General features: G+C 40.6%; 1 protein-coding gene across 1 annotated transcript in view; it reads left to right on the top strand.

Annotated features, from left to right (window-relative positions):
* The window catches only part of SMIM35 (small integral membrane protein 35), a 45,162-nt gene that overhangs the window by 23,239 nt on the left and 7,374 nt on the right, over window positions 1–14,549 (top strand). The window contains exons 3-4 of the mRNA XM_055273301.1: window positions 4,064–4,192; window positions 4,254–4,256. Of these exons, the coding sequence (XP_055129276.1) occupies window positions 4,064–4,192; window positions 4,254–4,256 (132 nt within the window). The remainder of the gene's footprint in view (window positions 1–4,063; window positions 4,193–4,253; window positions 4,257–14,549) is intronic.

Genomic DNA, 14,549 nt, shown 5'->3' with positions numbered 1-14,549 from the left:
CTCCCTGATGCCAAGGTCCAGGAGAATGCCTGGTTTCGGTCATTTCTGGGCTGTGACAACACGTGAGCAGGGAGCACTGTGTGAGTCTCCAGGAGGGAATCCTCCTGGGGCCCAGAGACTCCTCTACCCCTGAGGAGGGCAGACAGGTTGGGGAGGGCCTGGGCAGGCCCCTAGAGACTGGCAGGGGGCAGGCATGCCCCACCCGTGCAAGTCCCTCTGTTGTGATGGCACCTGGAACCCCTGTACTTTTTCATAGAACGTAAGTTTTTGAGCAACTGATTATTAGGGTGCTGATCTGTTGAACATACTTCCTCATAGAACATGAGCTCCATAAAGGCAGGGCTCCTGTGTGCCTTGACCACTCTATGCCCGGTGTCTGGTACAGGGCCTGGCACGTAGTAAGAACTCCATAAATCCTTGTTGAGTGTGGAAATTAGTGCTCTTTGGGGCACAGAATTCAAGGGCTGGCATGGGAGGTGGGCAGGGAGAAAGTCCTGGGGCTCTACCTAGAGCTAATGTGAAACTGGTGGAAAAGTTGTTTAAATTTCAGATGGGCACTTTGGGAGGCCGAGGCGGGTGGATCACTTGTGGTCAGGAGTTCAAAAACAGCCTGGTCAACATGGTGAAACTCTGTCTCTACTAAAAATACAAAAATTAGCTGGGCGTGATGGTGCACGCCTGTGGTCCCAGCAACTCAGGAGGCTGAGGCACCAAAATCGCTTGCACCCAGGAGTTGGAGGTTGCCGTGAGCTGAGATTGTGCCACTGCACTCCAGCCTGGGTGACAGAGCGAAACTCTGTCTCAAATAAATAAATAAATAAATAAATAAATAAATTCAGAGGGAAACTGCTCACCACTTGTATTCATAACTGCAATGTGGACTTACTAACTGGCAATCTAATGGACACATATTCCAAGGGGAGCTTCCCTGAGAGTTCCATCCTGGGCTAGTGTTATAATAAGGTGGTTGGCTCCTCGTCCCCCTTGTCATTCTTTGGGTGAATAGCTTGGTGCATATAGAAAGTAGCCATTTCCCTCCTACTTTCACCCTTCACATTGTGGACACTGAGCCTATTTCTTTGTTTTGATACAAGATCTCACTCTGTCACCCATGCTGGAGTGCAGTGGCACAATCTTAGCTCACTGCAACCTCTGCCTCCCAGGCGATTCTCCAAGTAGCTGGGTCTACATGTGTGAACCACCATGCCCAGCTAATTTTTGTATTTTTTGTAGAGATGGGGGTCTTGCCATGTTGCCCAGGCTGGTCTTGAACTCCTGAGCTCAAGCAATCTGCCTGCCTCGGCCTCCCAAAGTGCTGGGATTATAGTCATGGGCCACTTGCCTCAGCCTATTGTAACCCATAATTGGAATGGTGAGTTTGGGAATATAAATTGAGACAGTGACAATTTTTTTAAAAAAGTAATCAACAACTAGTATTTATTAAGTGCTTTATTTGTAGTAGATATGTATCATTTTATTTTATTTCTTTTTTTCTTTTTTCTTTTTCTTTTCTTTTTTTTTTTTTTTTTTGAGATGGAGTCTTGCTGTTGTTGCCCAGCCTGGAGTGCAATGGCATGATCTCAGATCACCTACTGGTTTCAAGTGATTCTCCTACCCCAGCCTCCTGAATAGCTGGGATTACAGGTGCTTGTCATCATGCCTGGGCTAATTTTTGTATTTTTAGTAGAGATGGGGTTTCACCATGTTGGCCAGGCTGGTCTTGAACTCCTGACTTCAGGTGATTCACCCCCCTCGGCCTCCCAAAGTGTTGGGATTAGAGGCGTGAGCCACCGTGCCTGGCCTATTTTAAATAAATCTATGGTAATTCCAGGTGTTAGGGTACTTTTATTATTTCCATTTCATAGATAAATGGACTGGGTTTTGGAGAAATTAAGTATCTTGCTCATGGACAAATTGTAAGTAACTGGTAAAACTGAGATTCAAGTTCACTTCTGTTTGGCACAAGCACCCAAACACTTAACTTTTGTTCTATATTGTCAAAGGATTGTAGAATTCTATAAATGATTTCTTGCTGTCTGATGGTATTTTGAAATTTCATTTACACTTTCACCTGAAGTGCCTTTTGAAACCGTCATCTTGAAGTGCCCCTGAGGGAGGGAGGCACTTTTCTTTCGATATCAGGAGATCACCGAAACCCAAAATCTGTGTTCACCATTCCATGTTTGAGTAAGTGCAGGCCTTGCCCTAAACTTTCTTGATTTTACAGGGACATTTTCTGGAAGCCAAAGCAACAACAACAACAACAGAAAAAGCCCCTTGACTATACAGAAAAGGCAGTTTGTAAAGAAATAGGAAAGAAAATACACAGGAATTTACCAAATTTAAATTCTATTTAAACTGATTGCGTTCAAAGGCTCTAAGTCTGAGGCTTGTCAAAGGACTTTGACCAAAACAGAAGGGTAGATTTTAAAAAGTATTCCACAGGGTAAGGTTTGGATGAGAAAAAAGTCATCGAAACATAGACCTAAATTAATAAACAGCTACGTGGTCCTGACAAAACTGCTTTGAAGTCAGTCTATGTGTTCTAGAATCCTTGTTAATTGGCAACCAAGAACAATCCCTCATACAGATCTTTAAATTAAAAAGCCTAAATTAAATAAAACACCAGGTAAAGACTTTCTGCTACCAAAGTTGTTCAAAGCCTGGCTTAATTGATGAAAGCTGATCCTTATTCGCTTTTTGCCTTAACTATAGAGAGAAAAATGAAAATTTCAATGTGTGTTCATGCAAATGTCTAACATTATTATGTATTAGTTTTTTGAATGTAAAAAAATAAGAAAAACAAATGACACATAATCTCACTCTCCAGAAAACTCCTTTTTTTGTTGTTGTTTTTTGTTTTGAGACAGAGTCTCATTCTGTTGCCCAGGCTGAAGTGCAGTGGCATGATCTCGGCTCACTGCAACCTCTGCCTCCTGAGTTCAAGTGATTCTTGTGCCTCAGCCTCCCAAGTAGGTGGGACTACAGGTGCCTGCCACCATGCCTGGATAATTTTTGTATTTTTTGGTAGAGACGGGGTTCCACCATGTTGGCCAGGCTGGTCTCAAACTCCTGACCGCAAGTGATCCCCACACCTCGGCCTCCCAAAGGCTAGGATTACAAGTGTGAGCCACCATGCCTGGCCTCCTGTATTTGTTTTTATCAGAGTAATACATGTACCTGATTTAAAAAAAAAAAAAAAAACTTTGCAGGAAGATATAAAATGAAAAACAAAAGCTCTTTCCTACCACCACCCAGTCCCTCTCCCAGATCAGTACATTACTTTTCTTCTGCATCTGTCCAGAAAAATAAGGTGTGTATATATATATATATATATATATATATATATATATAGAGAGAGAGAGAGAGAGAGAGAGAGAGAGAGATGCGTATCATGAAATATAGTCTTTTAAAAGGATTTTACTATATCCATTTAAACTTTGCTTTTTCAATATAATGTCTTGGAGATTTTATAAACCAGCAAATAGAGACCAATTGCATTTTAAAAGTTATTATTTTCCATTTTGAAATGATTACAAACCTGTAGAAAAGTTAGAACTACTGTGTATTAAAAAACAACAACAATAAAAATGTTCCTGAGTGACTTGAAAGTTACTGACCTGATGCCCCATCACACCTAAATACGATGTATTCTCTACAAAGACATTTCCCTACCTAACCATGACACAGTGATCAAAATCAGAAAATTAATAACAATACCCTACTCCCATCTAATTCTCACATTATTCAAGTTTTGTCAGTTGCCCTGATAGTGGCTTTTATAGCAAAAGGATCCAGTTCAGAATCACAAATTGCATTTAGTTGTCATGTCTTTTTATTCTGCTTCAGTCTGGAGCATTTTCTCAATCTTCTCTTGAATGTTCTTTATACTCAGGCTGGAGTACAGTGGTGTGATCTTGGCTCACTGCAATCTCTGCCTCCTGGGCTCAAACCATCCTCCCACCTCAGCCTCCCAAGTAGCTGGGACCGCAGGCACGCACTACCACACCCAGCTAATTTTTTTTTTTTTGTATTTTTTTGTTAGAGATGGGGTTTTGCCATGTTGCCCAGGCTGGTCTTGGACTCCTGGCCTCAAGCGATCCTCCTGTCTCAGACTCCCAAAGCACTAGGATTACTGGTGTGAGCCACTGTGCCTGGCCGATGCTGGGTTCTTCTCCTCACCTCCCCTCAGGTGATATGCCATTTCTGTCTATCTCATTACTGATGAAGCTCACTCTGGTCACTTGATTAAGGTGGTGTTTGCCAAGCTTCCCATCTGTAAAGTTATTATTTTTTTCTCTTTGTAATTAATAAGTACTTTGTGGAGAGGAATTTGAAACTATGCCATTGTGCAGTGAACTTTTAATTAATTAATGTCTTTTGGACTCATGGTTTCTATTTTATTCAGTGAGTTGTTCCCACCATCACTTATTTTGATACTCAAATATCAAATCAAATTTTGATACTCTCGCCTTCCCTTCAAAACCTAACAGCCATTGCTTTGTCCAATAGAAGCTAGCTTATATGTCATTTGACATGCCCCTGTTTTTGTTTAGGACCTTCCTTATTGTTGCTGTTGTTGCTTTGACACAGAAAGATGATTCAAATTCATCTTTTACTTTCCCTGCTGGTACTGAAATCAGCCATTTCTCCAAGGGACCCTGGTTCCTTTGGGTGGAAAATGGCGTTTAGAAGCCAAGATGTTGGTGGTAGATGTGTCTATTGATATTGGGACATTGCTGCTTCAAGCCCTCTTAGCGGACAAAGCTACATCCATCCATACAGGTCTATGTTCATTTCTATATCTATTTATATGTGTATTAAACTGTAGTTCACACCAATAACTTCAATTCCCATCTAACACCACAAGATTTATTCTAGGTGTCTCTGTTTTTGTATTTGTAACTCTTTTTTCTAACAGTGTGAAGTCTGGCTTCCATTAGTCTTAACATACTACTTAATTAATCCTTTGTATGTAATCAACATCGATATTGATATTGATTCATCAGTATCAATCAATATCCAATCTCTGCTGCCATGTCCCCTCTAGCACTAACGCCTGTCTTCTTCTACCTGGACTCTGATACTTTATGCTGGGCTGCGCCATCATGGCCTTTCTTGTTGCCCTATTGGGCTCTGACTCCACTTGCTGGGCCATAACCCCCAACACTGCCATGGATGCCCTCCTAATCCCATTCAGTCTCTGACTCCGCATACCAGGCTATCCTCCACCTAGAACCCTCATCATCCTGCTTTGGCTCTGATGCTCCAGGTTAGACTACCTCATTCCCTATGCCTTCCTCTTCCTGCTCAGCCCTGACTCCCCACACCAGGCTTCCCATCTTCACGGACACCCTCCTCCCCCAGCTTGGGATCAGGCATCTTGTGCTGAGCAGCCCTCCTCCACAGACCCCGCTTCACACTGCTCAGGACCACCATGGTGCTACTCCACCACCAACAGCGGCTGGGCCCAAGAAAGAACATGTAGATGTTCTATTCTTTAAGTTCTTTTACATTGGAAAATATCTGTCTTTTATCTTTATATTTGAACATCTTGGGTTGTTAAAATATTTTTGGATTTCACTTCTTTTTCTCTTAGAACCTTGTAGATTGTGCTCCATTGTCTCCCAGCATTACGTTTCTGTGAAGAAGCCTGTGCCCAACATAAATTATGTTGCAAGTCAGGTGTGGTGTCTCACGCCTGTAATCTCAACACTTTGGGGGGCTGAGGCGGGTGGATCACTTGAGGTCAAGGGTTCAAAACCAGCCTGGCCAACATGGCGAAACCCCATCTCCACTAAAAATACAAAAATTAGCTGGGTGTGGTGATGCATGCCTGTAATCCCAGCTACTCGGGAGGCTGAGGTGGGAGAATCACTTGAACCTGGGAGACAGAGGTTGCTGTGAGCCAAGATCACGCCACTGCACTCCAGCCTGGGAGACAGAGTGAGACATTGTCTCAAAAAAAAAAAAAAAAAAATAGTTCTATCCCCCTGCCCATTCCCCAAGATATTTTTATATTTCTGCATGGATAACCAGGGTCTAGTTAGGAAACATAAGCCACAACAACCATTTTACCAGAGAGAATTTATTCTAGAGAAATGTTAACTAGGTAACTGAAAAGACAGATACAGAACACTTGGTGATGTGGAGGTAGCAATGCAGGAGGCAGATGCCAGCATTAAGACTGGGGAAACAAAGGGAAGCACTTAGAAGTATCAAAACATAGAGCCTGGGGGAGGACCTCAGGCCTCTGGGAAAGGGGGCTTTGGCAGTCTGGTGCTGGTGTTTCTGGGGTAGAAGGTAGGGTGTAACGAGACTGGTTCCATGAATTTGGAAAAATTGCAAACTAGACCCAACTGATACTAGAAGAAACTGCTGGGATGAAAAAGAAACACTGGGTGATGCTGACAGTGATATGACAATAAGAAGCAGACAGGGGGTAAGTCCCCTCTTCATCCTCCAGCCTTGTAGCCTCTCTCTATTGCCTCCTATTGGCAGAACTTCCCCCAGCTGGCAAGAAGAAACTTTCGCAGAGTCCTCATTGTAACATCACAAAGCCAAATAGAAAGAGTGGGTTTGAAACTGAGAAACAATAGCTTAACTGGAACAACACTTTAACTAAACTAGATCTTGGTCTTGAGTATTAAGCTAACCTCCCACCTCAGTCTCCTGAGTAGCTGGGGCTACACGCGTGTGCCACCATGCCTAGCTACTTTTTGTATTTTTGTAGAGATGGTGTTTCGTTGCCCAGGCTGGTCTTGAATTCCTTACCTCAAGTAATCCGCCTGCCTCGGCCTCCCAAAGTGCTGGGATTATAGGTGTGAGCCACTGCCCTGGCCTCTTGAGTAACATTTTATTGTAGGTCAGATTCTTTGTCCCTCTTTTGCATTTGGTTTTATTATTTATGCTATACTTCACATGTGTGGTTGCTATGTCCTTTATTTGAGTGACTAAGTCCAGACATTCTATCTGTCTGACATTGATGACAGACTATTCTCCTGTATCTTGATTCTATTTTCGAAAAGTGAAATTACTATTTTTACCTCAAACAACATAGCCAAGAATTTCTCCTCCTCCTCTTCCTCTTGTTTTTCTCCTCCTCCTCCTCTTGTCCTCCTTCCCCTCCTCCTTCTTCTCCCCCACCTTTTTTCTTCTTCTTCCTCCTCCTCTTTCTTCTTCTCTTCCCCTTCTACTTCTCTTGTTCCTCCTTGTTTTTTCTCTTCCTCCTCCTCCTTTTGCTTCTCAGTTTCTCTTCTTCCATCTCCTTCCCCAACCTCCTAATTTACCCCTTGACCTTACTTTGTTTTTAGACTTTTTCCGTCTCCAGCTTCTCCTCTTGCTTCATCATTCTAAGTAAATTTTATGCCAATTTTCTTCTTTACAAACTGAAAACCCGTTTCCCATGTCAACATTTTATGTATGAATAAGCATAGTTTTATTTGTAAAATCAATTTGTAATTTTTTTAAAAGGGGTTTTTACAGAATTAAGATAGTATTTCGGCCATACCCACGAATACTGGAATCCTGTCATTGACTACACAAAACCTCTAAGGGAGAGACACATAAAGAAACAGGAGATAAATATCAAAGGAAAAATAACATATCATGGGACTCATATCCCAAGTCCCCACAGGCCTGTCTTGTAAACTTGACTGGAGCAATGACCAAGGCTAAAGAGCCTTAGGGCATGTTTTTCTCCTCCTTAGCCCAGCACCAAATCCTGGGTCTTACCACGCTTTGGTCCACAGGAGCAGGAAACTGTCATAATGAGCATGCCTGTGCGTAAATGTGGGGAGACGATGGTGTCTACACTGGCTCCCTACTGCTCCAGTTATATGGAAGGAGGCAATGGAATAGAAGGGCCATAGTTACCACCTCTGAATATATGTTGATCCTGCCCATCAGTAAACTTGGCCCAACTGGCATGACTCTAGAGAGACAGTGAAGCAGGGAGGAAAAGGGGATGTAAATGGTCATCTTGAATGCATCTCTTGCCCTAGAGCCCCATGCTGCTTTCTGGGATCAGGACTAATAGAAGATCACAATTATATTGACTCTTCATGAGCCTTTGACTACATGGTTACAGATCCACATGCAACACTTGCATCTTAATGGTAAGAGTGGAGGCTGGGAGAAACGGCTTCCCCTAGGCCAAATACTACTGTGAGTGACACAAAACAGGACTCCGTTTTGAAGAACCTCATTCTCTCAAACACCTTTGTGGTCTGAAACTGCTTTTGGATAATGTGGATGTGTGCCTCCCTGCCACAGGTGTTGGAAGTGTGAGTACTTAGGTAGGCTGATGACAATAGGTGGATTGGATGAGGGGCATCTTCAGGAAATCAGTTGATATGGTTATCTAACTGCTGACATAAAGAAGCTCCACATAGGCTGCTCTAAAAGTCATAGCATAGTTCTAGAGATGCCTTTTAAAATTTGTTTATTTCTGTCTAATTGTTTTATAGAACAAGTAATTTTAAGCAATAAAGAATAATGGAAAGGACACGGGTTTTGGTGCCAGAAGGAACTGAGTTCTCACTGTGGCTTTGGCATACACAGCTCTGTGAATTGGGTGATTACTTAACTATTAGGAGCTCTATTTACAGTCTCCTTAACTGCAAAATGATGGGCAATAATAATGTAGTCTAAAAAACTAAAAACTACCAAGCAAAAAAAAAAAGTGGTGGTGGATATTTAAAAAATTCACATAGCTGACAGCCTGTTGGAGAAACTTCTGAGAATTTTCACCTGTAGCAACATCTGTGGGGCAAAGGTTTTATTGACCTTTTCTTAAATTTGGATTTTGTGAAGGGGAATATCAGTTTACCATAGATTCTTGGCTACCAAGACTTATATAAGACCTGCATTTTATATTTTTATTTTTTAAAAAAAGAAACAGGGTCTCACTGTGTTGCTCAGGCTGGTCTCAAATTCCTGGGCTCAAGCAGTTCTCCTGCCTCAGTCTCCCAAATTGCTGAGGATTACAGGCATGAGCCACCACACCCAGCCTAAGACCTGCATCTTAATGAATGCAAAATTGGTAGATACATTATTTCCCTCTGTAAAATCCTAGGTAAGGATTCATGTGCCCATCTGATGTCCCAATTATTTTGGCCAGTAATTAGAATATATTAATTAATCAAGCAAGAAATTTATTCTGGCAAGATCACCAAGAGTGATTTTTCTAAAGCCATTTGTTCTAGTGGGAGCCCCAAGATAACACATCTGTTTGGAATATATTAACCACAAAGAAATCATCTTTAATTATTCATATAGTAGAGATATCCTAGACCTACTTCTGAGAAAAACTCTGGCTATGCCTGAAGATTGGCCCACCTCAGTATAGGCATTGCCCAGGAGAGAAAAAGGGTCAGGCTTCTCCATTTCTATTGAGGAAATACTCCCTCATCCCCAACTTATTCATTTTCTATGTTTAGTTCTAAAATATTTGGCTTTACCACAGGCATCACATTACTCAAATTCAAACTGTGCTACAAGGCTACAGTAACCAAAACAGCATGGTACTGATACAACGAGACACATTAGACCAATGGAACAGAATATAGAACCCAGAAATAAAGCTGCACACCTACAAGCATTGGATCTTTGACAAAGGCTACAATAATAAGAAATGGGGAAAGGAGTCCCTATTCAAACAATGGTGCTGGGATAGCTGGCTAACCCTATGCAGAAGATTGAAATTGTACCCCTAAATTTCACCATATACAAAAGTTAACTCGAGATGAATTAAAGACTTAAATGTAAGACCTAAAACTGTAAAAATCCTACAAGAAAAGCTAGAAAATACCATTCTGGACATTGGCCTTGGCAAAGAATTTATGACTAAGTTCCCAAAAGCAGTTACAGCAAAAATAAAAACTGACAAATGGGACCTAATTAAACTAAAGGGCTTCTGCACAGCAGAAGAAACTATCAACAGAACAAACAGACAACCTGTAGAATGGGAGAAAATATTCACAAACTATGCATCCAACAAGGTTCTGATATCTAGAATCTACAAGGAACTTAGGCAATTTGACAAGCAAAGACCAAATAACCCCATTAAAAAGTGGGCAAAGGACATGAACAGACACTTCTCAAAAGAAGACATACAAGTGGCCAACAAACACGAAAAAATGCTCAACATCACTAATCATTGGAAAAATGCAAATCAAAACCACAGTGAGATACCATCTCATGCCAGCAAGAAAAGCTACTATTAAGAAGTCAAAAAATAACAGATGTTGGCAAGGCTGCAGAGGAAAGGGAACGTTTATACACTGTTGGTTGAAATGTAAATTAAAATGTAAATGTAAAATGTAAAGTTCAGTCACTGTGGAAAGCAGTTTGGAGATTTTTCAAGGAACTCAAAACAGAACTACCATTTGACTCCACAATCTTGTTACTAGGTATATACCCAAAAGAAAATAAGCAGTTCTACCAAAAAGTCACATGCACTCATATGTTCACTGCAGCACTATTCACAACAGCAAAGACTTAGAATCAACCTAGGCGCCCATCAACAGTGGAGTGGATGAAGAAAATGTGGTACATATACACCATGAGATACTACACAGCCATAAGAAAAGACAAAATCTTCTCCTTTGCAGCAAAATTGATGAAGCTAGAGGTCATTCAAAAGTGGGCAAAGGACACGAACAGGCACTTCTCAAAAGAAGACATACAAGTGGCCAACAAACACGAAAAAATGCTCAACATCACTAATCATTGGAAAATATCCTACGCAGATTAACACTGGAACAGAAAACCAAATACCACATGTTTTCCCTTACAAGTGAAAGATTAACACTAGGTACATATGGACAGGGAAAAATAGACACTGGGGACCACTAGACTGGGGAGAGAGGGAGAGGAGCAAGGGTTGAAGAACTAACTATTGGTAATAGTAATGCTCACTACCTGGGTAATGGGATCATTTGTATCCCAAACCTCAGCATCATTCAATATACTCATTTAACAAACCTGTACATCTACTCCCTGAATCTAAAATAAAAGTTGAGGCTGGGCACGGTGGCTCATGCCTGTAATCCCAGCACTTTGAGAGGCCGAGCCAGGCAGATCACCTGAGGTCAGGAGTTCGACACCAGCCTGGTCAACATGGTGAAACCCCACCTCTACCAAAAATACCAAAATTAGCCAGGCATGGTGGCGGGCACCTGTAATCCCAGCTACTTGGGAGGCTGAGACAGGAGAATCGCTTAAACCTGGGAAGTCAAGGTTGCAGTGAGCCGAGATCACATCATTGCACCCCAGCCTGGATAACAGAGAGAGACTCTGCCAAAAAAAAAAAAAAGAACCAAACCAAACCAAAACAAAACAAAACCGGCCTCACCCCTTATAAGCAATACAGTGAACACGTAGCTCAGGACCTTACCAGACACCATACTCTTGACCTGTATATTTTCCAACCTATACATATGGTTTAGTTAAAAAGAATGATTCTTATGGAGGGTCGGTTGAAAGGAAATGTAGTCTATTTCTTCCTAAGGATAGTTTAGGCCTTCCTTGATGTAATAAAGAGTTATGATATCAATCATGGGCACCAGAATTCCTCATAGGAAAAAAAATGTCTTGTTTGAACAAATAACTTGACAGGTTCTTCAACATTGGAAAATTATTGGCCATATCTCATCAAATTTTTTTTTCTGCTTTCCCTGGTTTTCTCCTTCAGGGAATCTAATTACACATATATTAGGTGGTTTGAAGTTGTCCTGCACCTCACTAATACTCTTTTCTTTTCTCTTTTTTTTTTTTTGGAGACAGCATCTCACTCTATCACCAAGGCTGAAGTTCAGTGCAACCTCCGCCACCCAGGTTCAAGCGTTCTCCTTCCTCAGCCTCCCGAGTTGCTGGTATTACAGGCACACACCACCACACCTGGCTAATTTTTTTATATTTTTGGTAGAGATAGTGTTTCACCATTTTGGCCAGGCTCATCAGGAACTCCTGACCTCAAGTGATCCATCCACCTTGGCCTCCCAAAGTGCTGGGATTACAGGCATGAGCCACCATGCCCAGCTTTTTCATTTGTTTTATCACTTTTTTTTCACCTCTATGTCTCATCTTGGATAGTTTCTATTGCTACGCCTTCAAGTGCACTACTTTTTTCTTCTGTAACGCCTAGTCTGCTGTTAATTCCATTCAATGTAATTTTAATCTCAGATGTTGTAGTTTTCATCCCTGGAAATAATTGGGGTCTTTTATAATTTGAGACTTATTGAATCTCTCTTTCTCCCTCTCCCTTTTTTTCACACACACATGAAATTGAGGCTCTTGGTGATTAAATAACTTGATGAAAGCCTCAGACGGATGAGTGAATAGGATTCAGCCCCAGGCTGCAGGATTCCAAGGCCTGTGCTGTTGATTGTTCTGTTCGTTATGGGTCATTTTGCTCTGCCTCTGAGTGCCTGGTAATGTTTGATTGAATGAGGATATTGTAAATTTTACTTTGCTGAGTGCTAGATATTTTTGTTTGCCTATAAATATATTGGGAAGCAGTTAAGTTAGTTGGAAGCAGTTTGACCTTTTTGGGTCTTGGTTTTATGATTTGTTAGATGGGTTCAGAGCAGTAGACAAATCATAAAACCAAGACCCAAAGTGGTGGAAATAATTAGCCTTAGGCTGAACAGTCTAAGGCTAATTATTCTCACCACTAAGGCAAGAACTTCCTGAGTTCCCTATCCAATACCCTGTGAATTACGAGTTTTTCTAGTCTGGCTTATGAGAATAGGCCCTGCTTCTAGCCCTATTTGAATGCTAGACACTGTTTCCTACGAACGCTTTCAGACGATTCTCTGGTCTCAGGTAACTCCTTTACACACATGCACTCGTTACTTATCGAATACTTGAGGGGGTCCCTCTGCACATCGCTGGATTTTTTACCCAATGCAGCTCTTTCCTCTGTCTTGTGAACTTTAGCTGCCTTGGACTGTCTCCTCAACTTACATTTTTGATATGTCGTGTTTTCAATATCATTCAGATCTAAGTATTTTCTAATTTCCCTTATGATATCTTCTTTTATCCAGGATGTTTTTAGAAGTGTGTTGTTTAATTTCCAAATACTGGGATATTTTCCAGATATCTTTTTGTTTTTATTTTCCAATATAATTCTGTGGTCAGGGAACATATTGTATATTATTTTAACTTTTAAAAATTTATTGAGATTTACTTACTAAGACTTATTGTTGGGCCAGGCACGGTGGCTCACACCTGTAATCCCAGCACTTTGGGAGGCCAAGGCAGGTGGATCATGAGGTCAAGAGATCAAGACCATCCTGGCCAACATGGTGAAACCCCGTCTTTACTAAAATTACAAAAATTATCCGGGCATGGTGGCAGGCACCTGTAGTCCCAGCTACTCGGGAGGCTGAGGCAGGAGAATCACTTGAATCTCACTTGAACCAGGGAGGCGGAGGTTGTCGTGAGCTGAGATTGCGCCTCTGCACTCCAGCCTGGCGACAGAGCAAGACTCCATCTCAAAAAAAAAAAAAAGACTTATTGTTTTATGGTTTAGCATATGATCTGTCTTGATGAATGCTCCATGTATACTTGAGAACAATGTGTATTCCACAGATGTTGGATGTAGTGTTCTGTAAATGTCTACAAGGTCAAGTTAGCTGGCAGTGTTGTTTGTGTCCTCTATATACTTACCTGATTTCCTGTTCTATCAATTGCTGAGAGAGTTGAATTCTCTAATAATAATTATGAATTTTTAAAGTTTGTCTTTCAGTTCTATTCATTTTTTCTTTTTAAATTTTGAAGCTATATAATGAAATGTCCTCTTGATGAATTGTCCCTTTTATCATTATGAAATGTCCTTCTTTACCCTTGGTAATATTTCTTGTTTTAAAATCTTTTTTGTCTGATATCAACAGAGGCACTTCAGCTTTCGTTTGATTAGTTTTTATATGGCATATCTTTATTTTCCCTTTTATATGTGAATGTAATAAGTTAAAGATACATTTTATAAACCCTAGAATAATGAATAGAAACTATAGGAAAGATGTATAGCAAATGTTATAAAATTAGATATAATGGAAAAATTTAGCAAATAATTGGAAATTATAAAAAGAATTAAGTTAAAATTATGGAAATGAAAAACACTATAACAAATTAAAACACTAAGGATGATTAATAGCAGATTAGACACAGCTGAAGAAAGAATTAGTCAGCTAGAAGACAGGTCAGAAAAAAATATCTAAGACTGAAGTTTAGAGTGACAAAAGTAAGTAAAAAGAAAAAACAATTTTATTGTTCATGCCAAACTTTTAAACTGAATTTTCAGTAACATTCACAATAATTTCCGATGTTTTACCTCCTACAGAGTAAGCTTCTAAAGGCTTTACTTTGACTTCATGAGTTAGATGAAAACATTGAGCTAGTATTAAAATTAAATTAACTGTTACTCTTTTCTTATACCAGCCATAATTCTATAACTCATGTCCATCTTAATAAGTAGTAAAAAAAAAAACAAAAAACACTTACTCTGTGAATTTGGAAACTAAAAAGACACTGCCAAATACCTC

Source organism: Symphalangus syndactylus, chromosome 3, assembly GCF_028878055.3.
Source record: "Symphalangus syndactylus isolate Jambi chromosome 3, NHGRI_mSymSyn1-v2.1_pri, whole genome shotgun sequence".
Lineage (NCBI taxonomy): Eukaryota > Metazoa > Chordata > Mammalia > Primates > Hylobatidae > Symphalangus > Symphalangus syndactylus.
This window is presented reverse-complemented; position numbering and strand designations above follow the sequence as displayed.